The 18,818-nt window shown below is 56.5% G+C and overlaps 2 protein-coding genes and 1 long non-coding RNA gene across 7 annotated transcripts; 2 read left to right on the top strand and 1 right to left on the bottom strand.

Annotated features, from left to right (window-relative positions):
• The first annotated feature begins 1,769 nt into the window (after positions 1-1,769).
• On the top strand, positions 1,770-3,653 carry Nudt17 (nudix hydrolase 17). Its single transcript, XM_042685085.1, is given in 11 exon segments — positions 1,770-1,797; positions 2,118-2,211; positions 2,323-2,337; positions 2,339-2,467; positions 2,537-2,591; positions 2,721-2,790; positions 2,793-2,812; positions 2,858-2,898; positions 2,960-3,041; positions 3,221-3,331; positions 3,648-3,653. Coding segments are annotated over 11 exon segments (651 nt in total).
• A 126-nt stretch (positions 3,654-3,779) lies between these two features.
• LOC122109441 lies at positions 3,780-4,663 on the top strand. The gene is made up of 2 exons (XR_006147702.1): positions 3,780-3,948; positions 4,072-4,663. It is a non-coding gene; the product is annotated as an uncharacterized LOC122109441 (long non-coding RNA).
• Positions 4,196-18,371, bottom strand: Pias3 (protein inhibitor of activated STAT 3). Of its 5 annotated transcripts, none has more exons than XM_042681826.1 (14): positions 18,315-18,371; positions 11,811-12,228; positions 11,326-11,410; positions 10,747-10,797; positions 10,175-10,265; positions 9,199-9,333; positions 8,933-9,038; positions 8,425-8,498; positions 7,321-7,481; positions 6,864-6,997; positions 6,616-6,784; positions 6,374-6,516; positions 5,982-6,019; positions 4,196-5,556 (listed from the first exon to the last, which is right to left on the bottom strand). In XM_042681826.1, exons 2-14 carry the CDS (start codon positions 12,223-12,225, stop codon positions 5,290-5,292), a joined length of 1,869 nt encoding a protein of 622 aa, XP_042537760.1. In that variant the 5' UTR covers positions 12,226-12,228; positions 18,315-18,371; the 3' UTR covers positions 4,196-5,289. The 5 variants fall into 5 exon arrangements, with proteins under 5 accessions (XP_042537760.1, XP_042537767.1, XP_042537752.1 ...); XM_042681833.1 differs by lacking the exon at positions 18,315-18,371 and adding an exon at positions 16,377-16,399; XM_042681818.1 differs by lacking the exon at positions 18,315-18,371 and adding an exon at positions 15,782-15,902 and having other exon boundaries at positions 6,374-6,501.
• Positions 18,372-18,818: the final 447 nt, after the last annotated feature.

Raw genomic sequence — 18,818 nt, 5'->3', positions numbered from 1 at the left:
TTTTCTGGTGGTTTATTGAAGATGAGTCTCATGGGCTTTCCTACCCAGGCTGGCTTTGAACCGCAATCTTCAGATCTCAGCCTCCTGAGTAGCTAGGATTACAGGCTTGAGCCACCGGTGCCCAGCTTGATTCAGTTTTCAAAAGTCTATGCCTGTTCTTCATTTCACTTAACTGTAATTTTTAATGCACATGTTGCATTGTGTAGGGGATATGAAAGACTACTGTAGGTTCTCAACCTATTTTCAGGGCTACCAGGTGACCTGACCCAAGCAGTCACACTGAATCTGGAGATAGAGGACACATTAGCCAACTCCAGTCTTGTAGCACATCTGAAATTGTATGTGCAGAGCACTTAGCACAGTACCCAGCATATGAAGCCTAAATGAATTATTCTTTCTCCATAGTTCCTTGAAAGTAGCATGTCTTGCTGTGTGCCAGTGGTACCTATAAACCTAGCTACTCAGGAGGCCGAGATTTGAGGATCACAGTTTGAAGCCAGCCAGAGCAGGAATGTCCATGAGACTTTTATCTCCAATTAACCACCAGAAAAACAGAAGTGGCGCTGTGGCAAGTCTAAAACTGGAGGTGTGGCTCAAGTAGCAGAGTGCCTGCCTAGCAAGGCTCTAATATCACCAAAAATTAAGTGCCAAATCTAAATCCTTTCAATAGCACTAATATAATTTGTTCCTAAAGCTTCGGTTTATTTAAGGCAGTGAGATACTGTTTAGAATCCTTTCAATTTCCTTATCAATACTTGTTCTGATTCTTTAGAAACTTGAGTACTAACTAGTTGCCAGCCTCTGCACTAAGCACAATATAAAAAGTAAGAAGCCCCTATGTCTGAGCCACTGAGCTCCATTTATTTTGCATCTGTAATGAGCCAGGTACTGGGCCACGCCTTGGGGATACAAAGATAAATACACCTACAGCCTAGTAGAAATAAATACACACAAGTACTGGGGAGATGTAGTAGCAAAGTAAGTCCTATGTACAGAAGCAGGAATGGGAGTACAAGAAGGGACAGCCTGCAGTTTGAAAGATAAGGATTTGCTGAATGATAGTGGCTCACACTTGCAATCTTAGCTACTCAGGATGCTGAGATCTGAGGCCCCCAGTTCAAAGTCAGCCTGGGCAGATACAACTAAGACTAATTCCAAAGGCCCAGAAAAATGCCAGAAGTGGAAGTGGTGGAGCTCAAGTAGTAGCGAGCCGTTCTTGAGCTAAAAAGCGCAAGAGAATGTGAGGTCGAGTCGAAGCCCCAATACTGGCACAAAATAAAACAAGGATTTTCCAAAGGGAAAGAATTCTAGGGGGAACAGCCTAATTCTTTCTTTTTCTTTTTTTGATCAGTTATGGGGCCTGAACTCTGGTCCTGGGAGCTGTCCCTCAGCTCTTCAGCTCAAGGCTAGCGCTTTAGCGCTTGAGCCACAGCGCCACTAATGGATTTTTCTGTGTATGTGGTACTGAGGAAGCAAACCCAGGACCTCATGCATGCAAAGCAAGCACTCTACCACTGAGCCACCTTCCCAGCCCGGACAGCCTAATTCTTGAGGAAAATTACAAAGCATCCTGTGCTCTGACCCCGCCAGACTTGAAGCTAGAGAGGCGAGGCCTGGGCCCACGAGGCCTGGCCAGGGCGCAGAACACGCGCAGAGCGGTGCAGAAGAGAGGGGAGGTTCGAACCGGGACCCCGGGTGCAAGCTGGACACCTGAACTGGGGAAGTTTACTTGTGCGGGAACTGAAAGAAGGGGGAGGCAGGATCACAACATGGCCTGCCTTGTTTCTCGGGAAGGCCGTGCCAAGCACGCTCGTCCAAAGCTAGCCTGGGCAAGCGGAATTCACCGCACCCCCTCGCCAGAAGTCTAGGGGGAAAGGCAGCGGCTCAAACGGTGGAGCGCCAGCGTGGCGGGCCCACCCGAGGCCCGGAGGTCCAGTCGTGGCGCCGCGCGTCGTGGGCGTCTGGCTCAGAGACGAATCACCGGCGGGGGCGTGGGGGAGGCTGGGGAGCCGGGGTCCCCGCGCGGGCCGCCAGGGGGCGGCCGCGGCGCGCGGCGTGGCGGAGGCCCGGCGCTGCTGGTGCTGTCGGGGCGCCGGACGCCCGCCGGCTTCGCGCAGAGCCTGTGCGGCCGCGGCCCTCGCACTGCGGCCTGCCGCGGTTCGTCCTCTTGGACCGGCCGTTTCCGGGGCCCTCGGCCCGGCTTCCGCTCCAGTTCCGGAGAGGGCCCCGCGGGGGTCGGGGTGCGGCCCGCGTAGCCTTCCAGGGCCCGTGGGGGGGGGGGTAGCGCCTCCCCCCCCCGACCTGGGGTCCCCCTCTCGTCAGCGACCCCCCTTTCTGCCTTTGCAGCCCTGGACCAGCGCCGCGCTGCATGGGGACCTGCTGCATGGGGACCGAGGCGTGGCCTGGGTGTGGCCTCGCTCCTGCAGTCCAGGGACAGGAAAATCTTGTTGACCCGAAGGACTCGCAGGTGAGGACTGGGGGACTAACCGTCCGCTGGAGGGGGGTATGAACTTTAATGGGGTCCCTGTGGAGGCAGCCGTCCCTCATGGCCTGGCTTTCTTGCAGGTGGGCAGGTGGAGCTGGAGGAGGAGGTACGGGACGTCCCTCCCCATCTGCACCTCCCCGAGCCAGACCGGCCGCCTTGAGTGTGGGCTGAGTGAGGGCTCCCGGGACTTGGAGTGGGGCTTCGGCCACCCTGACCTGTCGCCTTTGACCCCCAGCTGCTCGATGGAGGGCTGCGAGAGCCGCGGGAGGAAAGCGGACTATGTCTTCCCCATGGCCAGTTCTCTTGGCCCCTCTGGGGTTGTGGGAGGTGAGATGGGGCCTTGTTTACAACCGCCCACCCCCCACCCCCAAGTCCACCAAACAGCCCTTGCTGCCCTGGCCACCGGGAATACCGCACCTCCAAGTACTCTCCTGTACCCTAGCTACCCTTCCACCTCTCAGATTAGAGGGCCAGCAGGTTTCACCCTAAATCTCTCTTTACGCAAGTGTCATAAACACTGCTGCTCATCTCCCCGGAGTTCCAGCAGCAGCTGCAGGTAAGCCCGGCGGGTGGATGAGAAAGAGATCTGGTCACTAGCCCATACTACCTGGTTCTACAATTAAGTGCAAGGTAGGAGCTAACCTCACCTGTGTCCCCCGTCTCTTCACTCTACCTGTGGGCAGGCCATGATTAGGAAAGAGACTTCAGGAGAGGGTCAGTGTTATCTATTCCCAGGCCAGAATCCAAGCAGACCCACAGAAGGTGAGTGCCATCACATGGCTGGAACCAGATGTGGCAGCTGCGGTCAGCGAGCTCTCTCCCAGAGGACCTGCCACCCTATGTCCTGTAAGAATTCCTTTCTCCCTTAGACCACACACACACACACACACACACACACACACACACACACTTCCTTTCTTCTTTTCAAGACAGAATTAGCTCATGCCTGTAATCCTACTCAGAAGGCTGAGATGTGATGGTGGAGTTCAAAGCCTGCCCTGACAACAAGTGGCAGAGCTCCAGCCTGGAGCTAAAAAGCTAAGGGACAGGGCCCAGGCTGTGAGTTCAAGTCCCAAGATCAGCACACATACGCATTCAGAAAACCAATGGCCACCAGATTCCCAAGGGTTCTTGTTCCAACCACCTGGCACCAAAAACCTAGATTTGAGTCTTAGCTCTTCCACAGGAACAAGTCACTCCAATCACCTTCAACACATTCCTTCCCTTAGCATGCGGGCAACACCCACCCACCTCCTGTAGTAGGTGGGAGATTAAATCACCTAAACTTTGTAAGCTCCAACGTACAATCCAGACAGAAGGTGTTGCAATCCAGTGCAATTGAGTTAGCAGATGGAGAACTCTGGATCTCTGGACCTGCCCATGACCACCCAGCCACCGAGGAGAGAGACGGTTAGCACTGCAAGCAAGTTTGCCCTTGGGCTCTGGTTGCAATATCTGGACAGGTAAGAGTGAGGAGCGACATGAGGGTGCCTGAGCAATGCACCGGAACGCTCTCCTGTTCTTTGGGCTGGGAAAGGGGAGATGGATGCTCTTTGGGAATGCTCCATGTAACACGGCCCCTTCAGGTGCAAGCGGAGCTCATATGAATCCGGAGACAGTAAAGGAAGGAGACAACATGGGAACATGTGGACCCTCCCAGGGCGCTGGTGAGGCATGTAATCCCCTCCCTGGCCCACCGTGACACTCGAGCAATAGTCACAACCTTTATTATGGGTGAGAACTTCGCTACAACTTTGGGAATAAAAAGTAAAATTACAACATAGGTCCTAGGCCCCAAAGGGGGCCTGAAAAACTGGGAAGGAAGAGACGAGGGTCCTCCCAGAAAAGGTGCAGAAAGAACCAGGCCTACCACAGGGACGCAGGTCTCTAGTGGCTTAGGCCTTGGGATGTTTGGCATAAGAAATACTGTGAATTGAGCCAGGCATGGTGGCACACTCCTGAATCCCAGCTACTTTAGGAGGCAGAGGCGGGAGGATCATGAGTTCAGGACCACCCCAGGCAAGTCAGTAATACCCTTTTTCAAAAACAAATACATACACAAGGGCTCTACTTCAACTAAGACACAGCATTTGTCTAGAACATAAGAGAGGCCCTGGGTTCAATCCCCCAGTACCACAAGAAAAAAAGAAAAAAAGTGAACTTAAATATATCAATAAAAACAGACCTAAGTAAATAGGCCAGGTGTTCTCTGTTCCCTAACCCCAGGATCAACTAAGGCCTTGTCTCCTCCTCAGTCAGATCAGACAGAGACAGGGGAAGTCATCTTTGGAGTGTTTTGGTTTTTCTTATTTAGTTTATGTACAAAAGAAAAAGAAAATTTCTGCAGCCCAAAATAGAGTTTTCTGTTATCTGTGAAATTGCCAACTGCGTGGCCAAATGGAACGGAATGAACATCAGAAGCATGGCTGGTTGGTTTGGTAGAGGGCACCTTGGGAAGAAAAGACCCCTCCCCCAACAGACCATAGACAGGGGGATGGCTCTTCCCCCCAACTCATGGGCCCTCCACTTGCCTCCTTTGCCTAGTGAACATACCTCCTACCTAAAGGGCATTTCCAAAAATAGACCCCAATATCCTTAAAAAGGGGGTCAGTATTAACCCTTTGGGTATGGTGGGCCATGTTAGGCAGACATGAGCCCCAAACCAGGGGTCCATGTCGATCTGTCTGGCTTTTTGCCCAGCCCTCCTCCCCGGGCGGTTAAGGGTGGCCAGGGCACCAGGGCTGGGCCTCCACAGTATGTTCTCTCAATGTTCGGGGCAACGAAAGTTCCACAATCCTAAGATCTCAGTCCAGGGAGATGACGTCTGAGCGGCAGCCAGCCAGAGAGGGGGCTGAGGGCAGGGCGGCTCCATGCCCCTCCCTCAAGGCCCCCCCAGGAGCCACAATGCTGCTGACTCGGCCAGGAGGGGGCGCTGGAGTGGAGCTGCGGTGCGAGCTCCCCAACGTGGGGGCCAGTGGGCCCAGAAAGTGGGAAGGGGTCCCCCGGTACTGGAAGAAGTGGCCGAGGGTGTCCTGTTCATCTGTGGAAGTGATGACGGAAGGCCCATAGTGCTGGGGAGAAGGAAGGAAGGGGCGCAGTTGAAACTTCTCCCTGGCGACCACGCCAAGTCTCCAAACACTTGCGGGGATTCTCTGACTCTGCCTTATTTCCCTGAACCCCTCCCCTTGCCCTGCCTTTCCACTGCCCAACAGCTCAGCTGGCTAGGTTTTTGGGGCCTCTAATATGTGTGGAATGTCCGGTTAGGGCAGGTGGGGGGGCAAGGAGGCGGGACAGCTATGCTGAAATGTCTTGACCAAACAGAGCTCAACACTAAAACTGAGTTGGAGGCGGAAGTACCAGAGGGAACTGAGCAAGAAAATATAGCTGCTACCCTACTGAAAAGCAGACTTAGGTCCCCAGATGGGGAGGGTACCATCAGAGCCTAGAAAGGAAGCTTCCAGTCTCAGATCTTCTGAGAAAAGTAGGCATTACTTACCTGACTTTCTGTCTGAAGGAAAGAAAATAAATCTAAACCTGGTAAGAAAAAAAAAAAAATCAAAATCAGCCTACTCTCTGACCCCTTCATCTCCTAAAACAAAAGTGCCCACGGGCCCTCCACTGGTGGTTCACGCCTATAAACCCAGCAACTCAGGAGGCTGAGATCTGAAGGTCCCGGTTAGAAGCTAGCATCAGGAAAGAAAGTGAGACTCTTAAATTAACCACCAAAAGGCTGGAGGTAGAGCTCTGGCTCACATGTTAGAGTACCAGCCTTAAGTGGAAAAGCTACGGGCCAGTGCCCAGGCCCTGAGTTCAAGTCCTAGGATGGGCATACACCCACTGTGCCTTTAGCTTTGGAAAGGAACAAGAGAGTTTGGGGCAAGGTCATACCTTGGATATCGGCCCCCAGGGGGAAGGCTGGTGGATAGTCATGTATCGGGAGACTGGACAAGAAGTCGCTGCCCAGGGTGCCTGCTGGGCTCCGCAGCACAGATGGCTGGTGACCAGGTGTCAGGATTCTGTGGACAGAAGATCTGGGAGGCTCGTGAACCACAGGTGCCCAAATCCACTCTCTGTCCCCTCCCTCTACCTTTCCCCTGCCTCCCAGCTCATCTTCTGCCATTTCCTCATACCCTTTGCTTCCAGGTAGGGCTGGGATGGTGGTCGAGGGGATAGGGCAGTGCTTTTTGGCAGGGGGCAGATCCTCCTCGTCAGATGAGCTTTCTATGGTCAAGTCAATCACTTCAACCTTCTTCTTGCTCTCTGGTGCATTTCCTTCTTGGACTGCACTATACTGGAGGCCTAGGGATGTAAGAGGGCTGTGTCTCAGAAGAAGGGTCACCGAAGATGTAGCTTGGCTGGGGGACAGGGGGTCACTCACCATCCAGCCCATACCCTGGCGGGGGGCAAACCTCAGACGCCTCCTTTTTGGGTTTCATTGGGCACCAGGATCCATCTTCCATGAACTGGATCTCCTCACAATCCGAACAGGAATTAAGAATCTCCATGAATAAACTGAGGGAGTGGCAAGACAGGGATTCATGAGTCTGGGAGACGGCCCCAGCAGTGGCCGCAGTCCTGCGATGCCTCTCTTTACCTCATCTGTGCGGCAAGTACTACCCACACTACTAGATCTGAGTTGTCATGGGAATTAAGTGAAGAAAGAGCTGGGGAGTGTCACTGGGCAGCTAGAGCACGTGCAGACCCAGCCTAAAGTGAAAAGGCCAAGCGAGAGTAGAGTGAAAGGCCCTGAGTTCAAGACCCAGGACTTGCATAAAAAAGGGGAGGGGGGAGGGGGGAAGCATAGAGGATGTCACAGAAGAGGAGAATGTCCTTACCCATCAATAATAAGAGACTCGTAGGGAGCCTTCTTGTCACACACAGGGCAGGTCCAGGTTGGCTTCTTCTCATTCATCTGTAGATAGAGGGCGGCATCGAAGCTCTGCAAGTGGGCACAGGTGAGGGCCCGGCACGGGACGGTCAGCCGCATCTTCCCAAGCTGAGGAGAAGAGAGCGCTCCAGTCACATCCCCACCAGGAGCCATGGTGAAACCCCTCTCAACAACTGACAGACACTTTGGAAAAGAAAGCTGGAGCCAGTGGCTCACACCAGTAATCCTAGCTACTCAAGAGGCTGAGATCTGAGGATCACAGTTCAAAACCAGCAGGGAAGGGCAAGAGACTCTTTTCTCCAATAAACTACTCAGAAAAAGCCAGTAGCACTGTAGCTCAAGTGGTAGAGCACTAGCCTTGAGTGAAAGAAGCTCAGGGACAGTGTCCAGCCCCAGAGCTCAAGACCCTGGACCACCAAAAAAGAAAAAGAAAGAAATGATAGGGCCAGGCACTGGTGGCTCACACCTGTAATTCTAGCTACTCAGGAGGCTGAGATCTGAGGATCACAGTTTGAAGCCAGCCCAGGCAGGAAAGTCTGTGAAACGCTTATCTCCAATAAACTACTCAGAAAAATCCAAAGTGAAGCTGTGGCTCAAGTGGTAGAGTGCTAGCCTTGAGCAAAGAAACTCAGAGACAGCACCCAGGCCCCGAGTTCAAACCCCGGGACTGGCACCAAAAGAAAAAAGAAAAAAAAGAATGCTAGGAAGGCAAGCCAATCTTGTCTGGGAGGGAGGGCTGATGGAGAAGGGGGAGGAGAATAAACACGGGCAAGACACTATGCATGAGTGTGAAAATGGCAGTGAATCTTGCCGAGGTTGGCTTGGGGCTGGGGTGAGGGAGAGCGTCATGGAGGCGTGGTTTTGGAAGGAGAGGAGTCTGTTGCAGGGCACGACATACACACAGGGACGTGTCGACCTGAAACCCCTCGGAACATAAATAAAAGCCCCACTGGTTCCGTTGTAGAGAACCTCCCTTGAGCGCTGCTAAGAACACTCATTGGAGTCCAGAGTCCCCCGACCCCCACCCCACTTCCCTTCCCCCGGTACGCACCGGGCACATGAGGGACACCCGGAGACTTGTTGTGGCCACTTCACTGTCAGGGTCAGCAGTCAGCTTCTCCTTGACTGAAACGGAGGCAGAGCCAGGGCTGAGCGCCCGCTGGGAGCATGTTTGGGGACCAGTGGGATGTAACACAGGGTAGAACTGGATGCGGCAGAAAGGTGTAGAAGAAGGGACCCCACCCCGCACCCCCCACCCCCCTGCCCAGCATCCCTGAAGAGGCTTAAGATGGCTAAGAAAGGACCTGGAAGGAATGGAAGCATGTGAGGTTAGAAGGGCAATCCCTCGGCTCTCAGGGAAGGACCACCCTCACCGGGGAGAGCAGGCTTCGGGTCTGGGAGGCACGAAGCAGACAGACCCGACAGAAACAAGGGCATCCTCGCTGACACCTCCAACACAAAGGATGCGAGAAAGACAGGGAGCACGGGGTTTGTGTGACAGGAGGGAGGCTAGAGGCCCACCCTTGAGCAGCACCGGGGGAGGGAGGGGCGTTACTCACTCAGCGCCCGGGAGTGGTCTGGGTTCCTGATACCCTTTGCTCTGAGTTTTTGCAGAAGGGTCCCTGCGGTCAACTGCCTCACCAGGTACACAGACAAGGAGTAATTCTACTTGTGGGGGGCAGGGGAGGGAGGGGGAGAATTAGCCTCTGCTCCTCATACCACCCCCGCCCCCCCTTTTGAATCATGAGTCCCCAAGCTGGGGCCCTGGGTGACCTCCTTCCGCCCACAGCACGCCCGGCCAGACACTTCTTACAGCTTCACTCACCCGTCCGAACTCGGAGGACCAGTTGACCACGATGGTGTTGGGCACGGTGGCTGAGAGTCGAGCCAGGGCTGTGATGTTGATGGGGCGACTGGGCCTCTTGGGCTCAGCGCCGTTCTTGGTGGGGGGAAGGTAGCCCTGGGGGAGGGGCAGGGTGGTGGTGGCACTGGTCAGTGGAGAGGGAGCTTGGCTCTCACAACAGCAGAAAGCCCTCAGCTTCCTCCCTCCCAGGAAGGCAGGCCAGCTCCCTCATGACCACACGCGCAGGGGCGCAGTTAGTGCTGCACGATGCGGGGGCACTAGCACCTAGCGGTGCGTGAGGGTTCGCTCCTGGGGAAAGGAGAGCTTGTTTATGGACTGAGGAACGAGGAACTCATCCCTGCGTCCCTGAATGGGAGCAACAGCAACACTATCCCTGCTTCCAGCTCTGGGCTCATGATTTTTGTGTGTGTGTGTGCCAGTACTGGGACTTGAACTCAGGGTCTTGTGCTCTCTCGCTTGGCATTTTTTGCTCAAGGCTGGCATGCTACGGCTTGGGCCACATCTGGAGTCATGATTTCTAAGAAGTCTTTTCTGACCCTTTGGACTGACCACATCTCCCTCCTCTGGCTCTGACAGGAAAGTGTATTCGGCCCTCTTTTAATACTCCCTTTCTACATGATATTGACTTACTCAAGAAACAGAGAATCTGGGGCTGGGAAGGTGGCTCAGCAGTAGAGCGCTTGCCTTGCATGCCTGAGGCCCTGGGTTCGATTCCTCAGCACCACATAAGCAAAAAGAAAAAAGCTGGAAGTGGCGCTATGGCTGAGCTGAAGAGCTGAGGGATAGCACCCAGGCCCAGAGTTCAGGCCCCACGACCGGAGCCAAAAAAAAAAAAAAAAAAGAAACAGAGAATCTGCCGTGTGTCAACCCTGTGCTAGGTAGATCTCTTGGAACCAGAGCAGGGAAGGGTGACTACCAGAAGGGAAGACATATTTACCGGCAGGGGGCACAGCTTCCCATTGACCTTGACAAAGAGGTTGGGGGGGAAATAATCCTCCTGGGGGCAGCTGGTCTCACAGAGGCAGAACCTGGTGAGAGAGAGGACAGACAGAGAGAGGGAGGGAGGCAGCTCTATTTGTTTTGTTGTAGTGCCAGTACGTACGAGGGTTTGAACTCAGGGCCTTGCACTCTTGTTTGGCTCTTCTTTCAAGGCTGACACACTACCACTTGAGCCACACCTCCACTTCCAGCTTTTTGCTGGAAGATCCCTGGAGATAAGAGTCTCATTAAGACTTTTCTGTCCAGGCTGGCCTCAAACCAGGATCTTCAGAGGTCAGCCTCTGGAGCAGACAGGATGACAAGAGCGAGCCACTGACACCGCCCACTGAGACACAAAGGCAGGAGACTCAGGAAACCCATTCCTAGATAACTGAAGCCCTCGGCATCAGGTAGACACGGGGCTGGCATGAGCGTGGCAGAGTGCAAGGACAGGAGTGCCCACCACACCCCAGTTTCATTCCCTCTCTCCTTTAAAGGGAGCCTCACAGGGAAGAAGGAAAAGCAACTCACCTTAGCTGCACCTGGATGGTGTAATCGCATTTGGCTCCTGGCAGAACCTCTCTGAAGCAGGGAGGGAAAAAGAGAGATATTAGAATATGGCCTTCAGAGAGCCAGGGTGAGTGGGCACAAAGTTAGAGGTCCACACCAGGTACTGGCGGCTCCCACCTATTATCCTAGCTACTCAGGAAGCTGAGATCTGAGGATCCTAGTTCAAAGTCAACCTGAGCAGAAAAGTCTATGATAAACTGTTATCTCCAATTAACCAGCAAAAAGCCGGAAGTAGAGGTGTGGTTCTGGTAGAGTGTCAGTCTTGAGTGAAAAAGCCAAATGGAGTGTGAGGCCTGAGTTCAAGCCTCAGTATTGGCATGTGCATGCTTGTGTATACACACACACACACACACACACACACACACACACACACACACACACAGAGCTAAACATCCAAAAGACTGAGAAAAGAGACATGTGAGTGAGAGGCAAAGCAGGGGTATGGGAGTAGGGAGGGAGGATGGGGGGAGGAAAAGGAAAGTGAGGCGACGGAGTGAAGGGAAGCACCCAGGAGGGTGCAGAAGACAGAAGGAGACGCACCTGGATGTGAGAATCTGCTGCACTTGTTGGGGTGTGAGCGCAAAGGTGAAGTGTGCTTCCTCAAACCGCTGGCTAGAAGTAGAGGCTAAAGACACAAAACATGGTTATTCCCAAGCCTGCACAAGGCAGCTATCCTAGATTGCTCATCCCCGAGGACTAACACCAAAGAGAGGAGTCCAACCAAGCTGGAGTCTGGCTGGGCACTGGTGGTTCACACCTATAGTCCTAAGCTAATCAGGAGGCTGAGATCTGATGAGGATCACGATTCGAAACCAACCTGGGCAGCAAAGTCTATGAGATTCTTATTTCCAATTAATCACCAAAAAGCCAGAAGTGAAGATGTGGCTCAAGTGGTAGAGCCCCAGCCTTGAGTGAAAAACCTAAGGGACAATGCCCAGGCCCTAAGTTGGGGCCTCAATACCAGCACCAAAAAATAAAACAACCCTGGCATTTTAGAAAGACTGAGGGACGGCAGAGCGCCATACCGAGGGTGGTCGGCCGGATGAGCTCCCCGTAGACTTCATAGAAGGGCAACGGTTTCATGGTGACATCAGGGTGTACAGGCTGGGGCAAAGGGGGGTGGAGATCCACCTCCCGCTTGGGGCCCAGTAAGGTGCCAGGGGTCAGGAGAGCAGGGGGGATGGGAGCCAGAGGGCCGGGAGAGCCGACAGGAGAGGAGCCAGGGGGCAGGGAGAGCAGGGAGAGGTCGGAGGGCCCCAGCGGCTTCCGGGGGAAGCGCCGGCGGTACAGCTCCTTGATTTTCATCTGGACGCTGGGGGCGCAGCTGGACTTGAGGAGGTGCAAGGCCTTGGCCAGGAGCTCGTGCTTGCGTCCACTCTTGTTCCGGCCAGCAAAGCCAAGGAGTACCTGGAGCTCAGACACGCGGAAGCTCATCACCATGTGCTGTAGAAGAAGAGAACAGCTTGAGAATCCCCCTAACACTGGCGGGCCTGGCCAAGGGGACACGGCAAGTGCCATGCCAGCCCCTTCTGGCCCACCTCACCAGCACCTCCCAGAGCTTACCCGGACTTCTCATGTCTGGAAGCTGGCCAAAGGGAGAGAAGAGGGCAGAGAGCCGGCTATGGTCAGCAGGCCCCCCTAACCGGGACTCTCATACATAATCGGATTATCTGTCCCCTCCCTCCCCCTGCCAGACCCTCAGACTCAACCCAGCCTCCAGTGAAGAGAAAAGAAGAGACCAGAGACAGAGGGAAGAGAGGATTCAGGCCAGACAGCCCCACAGGGAAGAACGAGAACAGATGGCTGGAGCATCACGTCCTCAGACCACCCCCTCCCAACCTCCTCCATTTACCCCGGGGTTTCCCCAAGCCTCAAGCTTTTGGGGCCATGTTTGGTTGTTGCTTTGTTTTGAACTCAGGACTTGGTGTCTGCTATGTAGGTACTCTACCACTCCAGCCCCGCCCCCCAAACTTCCTTAAATTTGTTTTCCCATGAGTCTCATCTTTGTGTGTCCTCATTCTAGTGCTGCTCCATAGCTGTAACTACAGAGGCTCACCACCACGCATTCCCTCCAACCCTCCGAGCTGGCCTCCAACCTCCATCCTCCTCACATCGGCCTGCATCACAAGTGGACAGGACTACAGTCAGGAGCCTCCCTGCCTAGGGTATGGCCAGGGTGTGTAGGTCAGAGTTCAATTCCCCTAACTCCCCCAAATCCTTTCTTGCCCTCATTTATAGAACCACTCTCAGTCCTATTTTTCTGGAAGGGTAACAGGATAAAAACTCATAGGGAAGATCATTAGTTCATGTACGCTGAGTAAATCTGGCAAGAACTACTTTCCTGCTTCTCCTCCATGAAGAAAATCACACACACACACACACACACACACACACACACACACACACACACACACACAAGGTAGAGAGGCAGAGTTCTCAACGAATGAGGACAATGCTGGGCCAAGCCAACAGCATCAAAAGTTCCTCCGGCCCAGCAACAGTGACACACCTGTAATCCCAGCTACTCAGGAGGCTGAGCTCTGAGGACTGGGGTTCAAGGCCATCCCAGGCAGGAAATTCCATGAGACTCATCTCCAGTTAGCCACCAAAAAGCCAAAAGTGGAGCTGTGGCTCAAGTGGTAGAGCACTAACTAGCCTTGAACACAAAAGCTCAGGGACAACACCCAGGCCCAGAGTTCAAAGCCTAGGAGAGGCAACTACCCGCCCCCCCCCCAAAAAAAAATGAGAAAAAAAGCTCCTTCAAAGGGGTTGGACCAAGCACCAGGGACTACATGGAAAGCAAAGATCTGAGGATCCTGATTTATAGTTAGCTGGGTAGGAAAGTCTGCACAACTTATCTCCAATTAACTACCAAAAATCACAAAATGGAGCTGTGGCCTGAAGTGGTAGAGCACTAGCCTTGAGTTAAGGGCCCAAGTTAAGGGTGCGCAGGCCCTCAGCTCGAGCCCCCATACTAATAAATGGCCTGGGCCCAACGGGTTGACCTCACTGCTGCCAGGTGCCACAGCAGAACTTCAAAGGATGGGTCAGAGGCAAGAGGCAGGGGGAGGAACCAGTGACTTAAGACTCTGGGCCATGTCCTCTGATGTGCTTCCCTCAGCCGTGTGGTGGTGGTGGGAAGTCCCTCCTGACTCTCTAGGAAACCATGTCATAGGCAGGCCCAGCCAGTCTTCCACTGGAGGCTTCAGCATGGACGTGGGGGTGGGCACACGTGCGTGAGCAAGGGCTTATACTGAGGCTTGAACTCAGGACCTGGGTGCAGTCCCACAGCTCCAGGCTGGCACTCTACCATTTGAGCCCACACTCCACTTCCAGCCTTTTGATGGTTATTTGGAAATAAAGAGTATCATGGTCTTTCCTGCCTGGGCAGCTTTGAACCACCATCCTCAGATCTCAGGCATTCCACACACCTTTTAAAGAATGAGCTTCCCCTTAGTACCTCTAATTCCTCTCCGCTGATACCTGGGGCCTCCTTCCCGCCCGGGTGCCAGCTCTCCAGAGACCCGAGGCAGGACTGGTTCCTCTCCATCTGCAGGACCCCCGTCCCCCAAGTCTCAGCCACCCACTGGCACTGTCCAGGGCACCGGTTCGGGCGGCAGCTCCAAGTCTCCGCTGCCTCCCCCCCCCCACCTGCCTGCCTCCCTCACAAGTACCCCAGTTCCTCACTGGCACATTTGGCTCATGCTCTCCTCCCTACCACACCACGGGGTCCCTACAAGCACCCCTAGTCCAGGGCTGGCCTCCCCGCAGCCTTGTGCCTGGGCCCCCCACAGTGGCTTCTTCTCTGAGAGCCACCACCCCTGCACACCCTTGCCACGGAGGTCCCGGCCCCGCCCCCTCCCACCAGCAGCTCCCGACTCCTCCCACCCCTGCACCGGCCCGACAGCGGCTCCCCTGACCCCACCCCCCTGCACACCCACCCCTGCACACCCGCTCCTGCACACCCACCCCTGCACGGGCCCGACAGCGGCTCCCCTGACCCCACCCCCTGCACACCCACCCCTGCACACCCACCCCTGCACACCCACCCCTGCACATCCGCCCCTGCACACCCACCCCTGCACACCCACCCCTGCATACCCACCCCTGCACCGGCCCCTCCCCTGACCCCACCCCCCTGCACACCCACCCCTGCACACCCACCCCTGCACAGGCCCCTCCCCTAACCCCGCCCCCCTGCACACCCGCCCCTGCACACCCGCCCCTGCACACCCACCCCTGCACGGCCTGACAGCGGCTCCCCTGACCCCACCCCCCTGCACACCCGCCCCTGCACACCCGCTCCTGCACACCCGCTCCTGCACACCCACCCCTGCACGGGCCCGACAGCGGCTCCCCTGACCCCACCCCCTGCACACCCACCCCTGCACACCCACCCCTGCACACCCACCCCTGCACCGGACCCTCCCCTGACCCCACCCCCCTGCACACCCACCCCTGCACACCCACCCTTGCACCGGCCCCTCCCCTGACCCCACCCCCCTGCACACCCGCCCCTGCACACCCACCCCTGCACTGGCCCCCGACAGCGGCTTCCCTGGCCCCACCACCCGCACACCCGCCCCTGCGCACCCACCCCCGCACACCCACCCCTGCACGGGCCCCCGACAGCGGCTCCCCTGGCCCCACCCCCCGCACACCCGCCCCTGCACACCTCGCTGCCCCGGCCTGCGGCCCCGCCCCCCGCGCCCCAGCCCCCGACAGCGGCTCCCCTGGCCCCACCCACCCCCTGCACACTCACCCCTGCACCGGCCCCCGACGGCGGCGGCTGCCCTCGGCCCCACCCACCCTCGCGCCCGCCGCGGCCCCGCCCCAGAGCCGGGCCTCGGCCCCGCCGCGGCTCCGCGCCGGTCCCCGGCCAGCGAGGCCCGCCTCGTCCCGGGCGCCGCTGGAGCCCGCGGCGCCCGACCCCACTCGCCCCGCCGCCTCGACGCCCCGCCGGACCCGTCCGGACGGCGCGGGGAGGGCCCGGTACCTTTAATTCGCCCAGCTCCGCCATCTTGAGACATCGCAGGCGCCCCAGCCCGGGCCCGAGCTCAGGCCCAGGGACCGGCGCACAACTCTCCGCCCCGGCGCCGGCCGCAAATGCCGCCTGCTCCGCCCCGTCCGGCCCCGACGCCGCCCGCCCCGCCCCGCCCGCCGCCCCGGGCACGCCGGCCCCGCGGCCCCGCCCTCCGCCGGCCCCGGCTCGCCCCGGGCGGTGGGCGCGAGCAGGGGGGGCCCGCGCGGAGCGCGCCCGCGAGCGGGGGCCCCGGCGGGGCGGGGCGGCTCCGGGAGCCGACGACGCCGGGGAGAGGGCGGGGGGGGGGGGAGCGGGCCGGGCCCGAGCGGGAGGGGGCGGCGGGGCCGGACGCCCGCGCTCCCAAGTTGAGCCGGCCGCCGCCGGGGCGCCCCGGCTTGGGGCTCAGGGAGGAGATCGGGGTCCGGGGGCCCCGATCAGCGCCGCGGCTCCGCCCGGCCCCTCACCCCCAACCCCACCCCGAATCAGCGACGGCTCGGCTCTGGGTCCGCACTCGGAACCCGCAGTCAGCGGCAGAATCACAAAGTTTGCGGTGGAGAGCGGGACTTACCGGCGGCGGGCGGCGGGCGGCGGGGGACGGGGCGGGCGGGGACGGGGCCCGCGGCCGCCCGAGCGCCGAGCACACAGCTGGACGCCGCGGCCCCGCCCGGCCCGGGCTCCGGCGGAGGCCGTCCTCTCCCGAGCCCGCCCGGGCCGCGGGGAGGGAGGGGACGGAGGGGAGGGGGCAGGGAGGGGGGCGGAAGGGCGGAGCCCCGGGGGACGGGGAGGGACTCCCGGCCAGGCGGGAGAAATCAACTCCTCCGGCGAGCCGAGCGGCGGAGGGCGGGTTCGGGGTCCGGCCCGACCGGCCGGGCGCCTCGCGCCGAGGCCCAGCCCCGGGGTGCGGACCTCATCCCGACGCACGTTCGTTCCCCAGGCACCACACACTTGGGTCCAGATGGAAGTGAAAAGGGAGGGGTTTTCTGACCCTCCAGAGCCCACGTCTGTCGGCGAAGCTTCGCTCGAGCAGGGGTGAGTAAGCCTGCGCCCGCCCGGGAAGGGGGGGGGGGGGGCCTTCGGCACTTTCTCAGACAGTCCTTGTGATGTTACCGCCGTCTGGGGCCTCGGTGGTCATGGAATCTGCTCAATGCGTAGTTGAAAAAGAGGGGCGCATGCCTATCATCGTAGCTTCTCAGGAGGCTGGGATTTGAGGATTGAGGTTTGAAGCCAGCGCTGGCTGAAAAGTTTATGAGACTCATGTCCAATTAGCCAGCAAAAAGCCAGAAGTGGAGCTGTGTGGCTCAAGTACTAGAGCGCCAGCCTTGAGTGGAAAAAGCTAGGATGGAGCATCCTCTATCCCGAGTTCAAATCCTAATGATGGCACATGCATACACACACAGTGAGCCCGATGCCAGTGGCTCACACCTGTAATCCTAGCTACTCAGGAGGCTGAGATCTGAGGGCTGTGGTTTGAAAACAGCCTAGAAGTCTATGAGACTCTTATCTCTAATTAACTACCAAAGAAAGAAGTAGAGCCGTGGCTCAAGTGGTAGAGTTCTAGCCTTGACCACAGACCCTGAGTTTAAGCCCCGGGACTGGCAGACACACACAAGTCTGAACACCATCACCATGCCATAAAACTGCCCACTCCTACCCAAATACTCCAGCAATCTGAAGCCAGAAGGAAAATGAGGAGGGATGTAAGGATGGTAAATGCCTGCCCAAGTTCTGAACAGACAGCACCCCCACCCCAAAAAAAGAAAAGAAGAAGAGAGATCACGATTATTTAGGGAAAAGATTTATGGAATTAAAGGCAATTTCAGGGATTGGAGTTGGGGTTTGTGGGTTAGAGATTATTTCAGGAAGCCACACACTGGGACTATGTTAATATCACTGGCTTCTCCCACAGTCCAGCCATCCTGGGCTCAGTTTCCACCAGCTCAAGAGTGAGCAGAAGTGCAGGCTTCCATTCCTAAAGCTGTATTCTGACTCACATGTGTGTTTAGGAAAATGATCTCCCCCTCTCTGGACCCTTCTTGCTGTAGTTTCCTCTTTCTTCCCACTCCAGATATAATGAGAAACATAACAGTCCTTTGACATTTTTTGCTAACAAAGAGAACAGAAAGAGCCGGGTACAGGTGGCTCACGCTTCTAACCCTTGCTGCTCAGAAGGCTGAGGTCTGAGGATTGTGGTTCAAAGCCGGCCCAAGCAGGAAAGGTCTGTGAGATGCATCTCCAATTAGCCACAAAAAGCAGGTGGAGTTGTGGCTCAAGTGGTAGAGCACAAGCCTTCAAACAAACAAGCTAAGGAACAATGCTCAGGACTTGAACCCTGAGTTCAAGCCCCAGTAACAGCACCAAATAAAATGAAGAGCAGGAAGGAAAAGATAGGTTCTGCTCCCCTTCATAGAAATGACTTTTCCCTTCTCCATCAATCCCTCTTCTCTCCATTTTCTCAGCCTTAAAGCAATCCTGTGCCCAGCCACACAACACCCAAGCTAGTTGATACCTTCTTTAGGATCTGATTTACACCTCTCAGTTGGTCTTTTCTGCCTTCAGCCAAACTCTGGAGGCCTGGTCTTCCATCTCAGCCTCTCCTCAGTCTTCTCTCAGCCCTGTCAGCTTCCCCAACAAAGCTGGTCAGCCTGACTCAATGTAACCCAGCAGAGGGCGGGTTGAAAGAAGGAATGGGGTTTCGAGTGACAGCCACCAGAGACCCTGATTTTGGAAGAACTTCACCTAGCTGGCTTTCTGAAGGAGGGGCAGGAAGGGGTGGAGACAGGGGCAGTGACTGAGAGATGCGGTTTTTTAATTCCTAAAAGAAAGCAAGGACAAGGTATGGCTTCTTCCTCCTATTCTCAAGAACCAGACTTTTCAGACTTCTCTGCACATAAGACCTGACTATCTGGAAGAAATTTCCCTTTAAGAAAAAGCCCATGTAAGGCAGCCATCCTAGGTCCTTAATTCCATAGGACTATCACCTAAGGTGTCCAACTAAACTGCAGTCTAGCTG

This window comes from Dipodomys spectabilis, unplaced genomic scaffold, assembly GCF_019054845.1.
Source record: "Dipodomys spectabilis isolate Male_0828 unplaced genomic scaffold, ASM1905484v1 ptg000002l, whole genome shotgun sequence".
NCBI classification, from domain to species: domain Eukaryota; kingdom Metazoa; phylum Chordata; class Mammalia; order Rodentia; family Heteromyidae; genus Dipodomys; species Dipodomys spectabilis.
The sequence above is the reverse complement of the archived record's forward strand: the minus strand, read 5'-3'. Positions and strand labels throughout refer to the sequence as shown.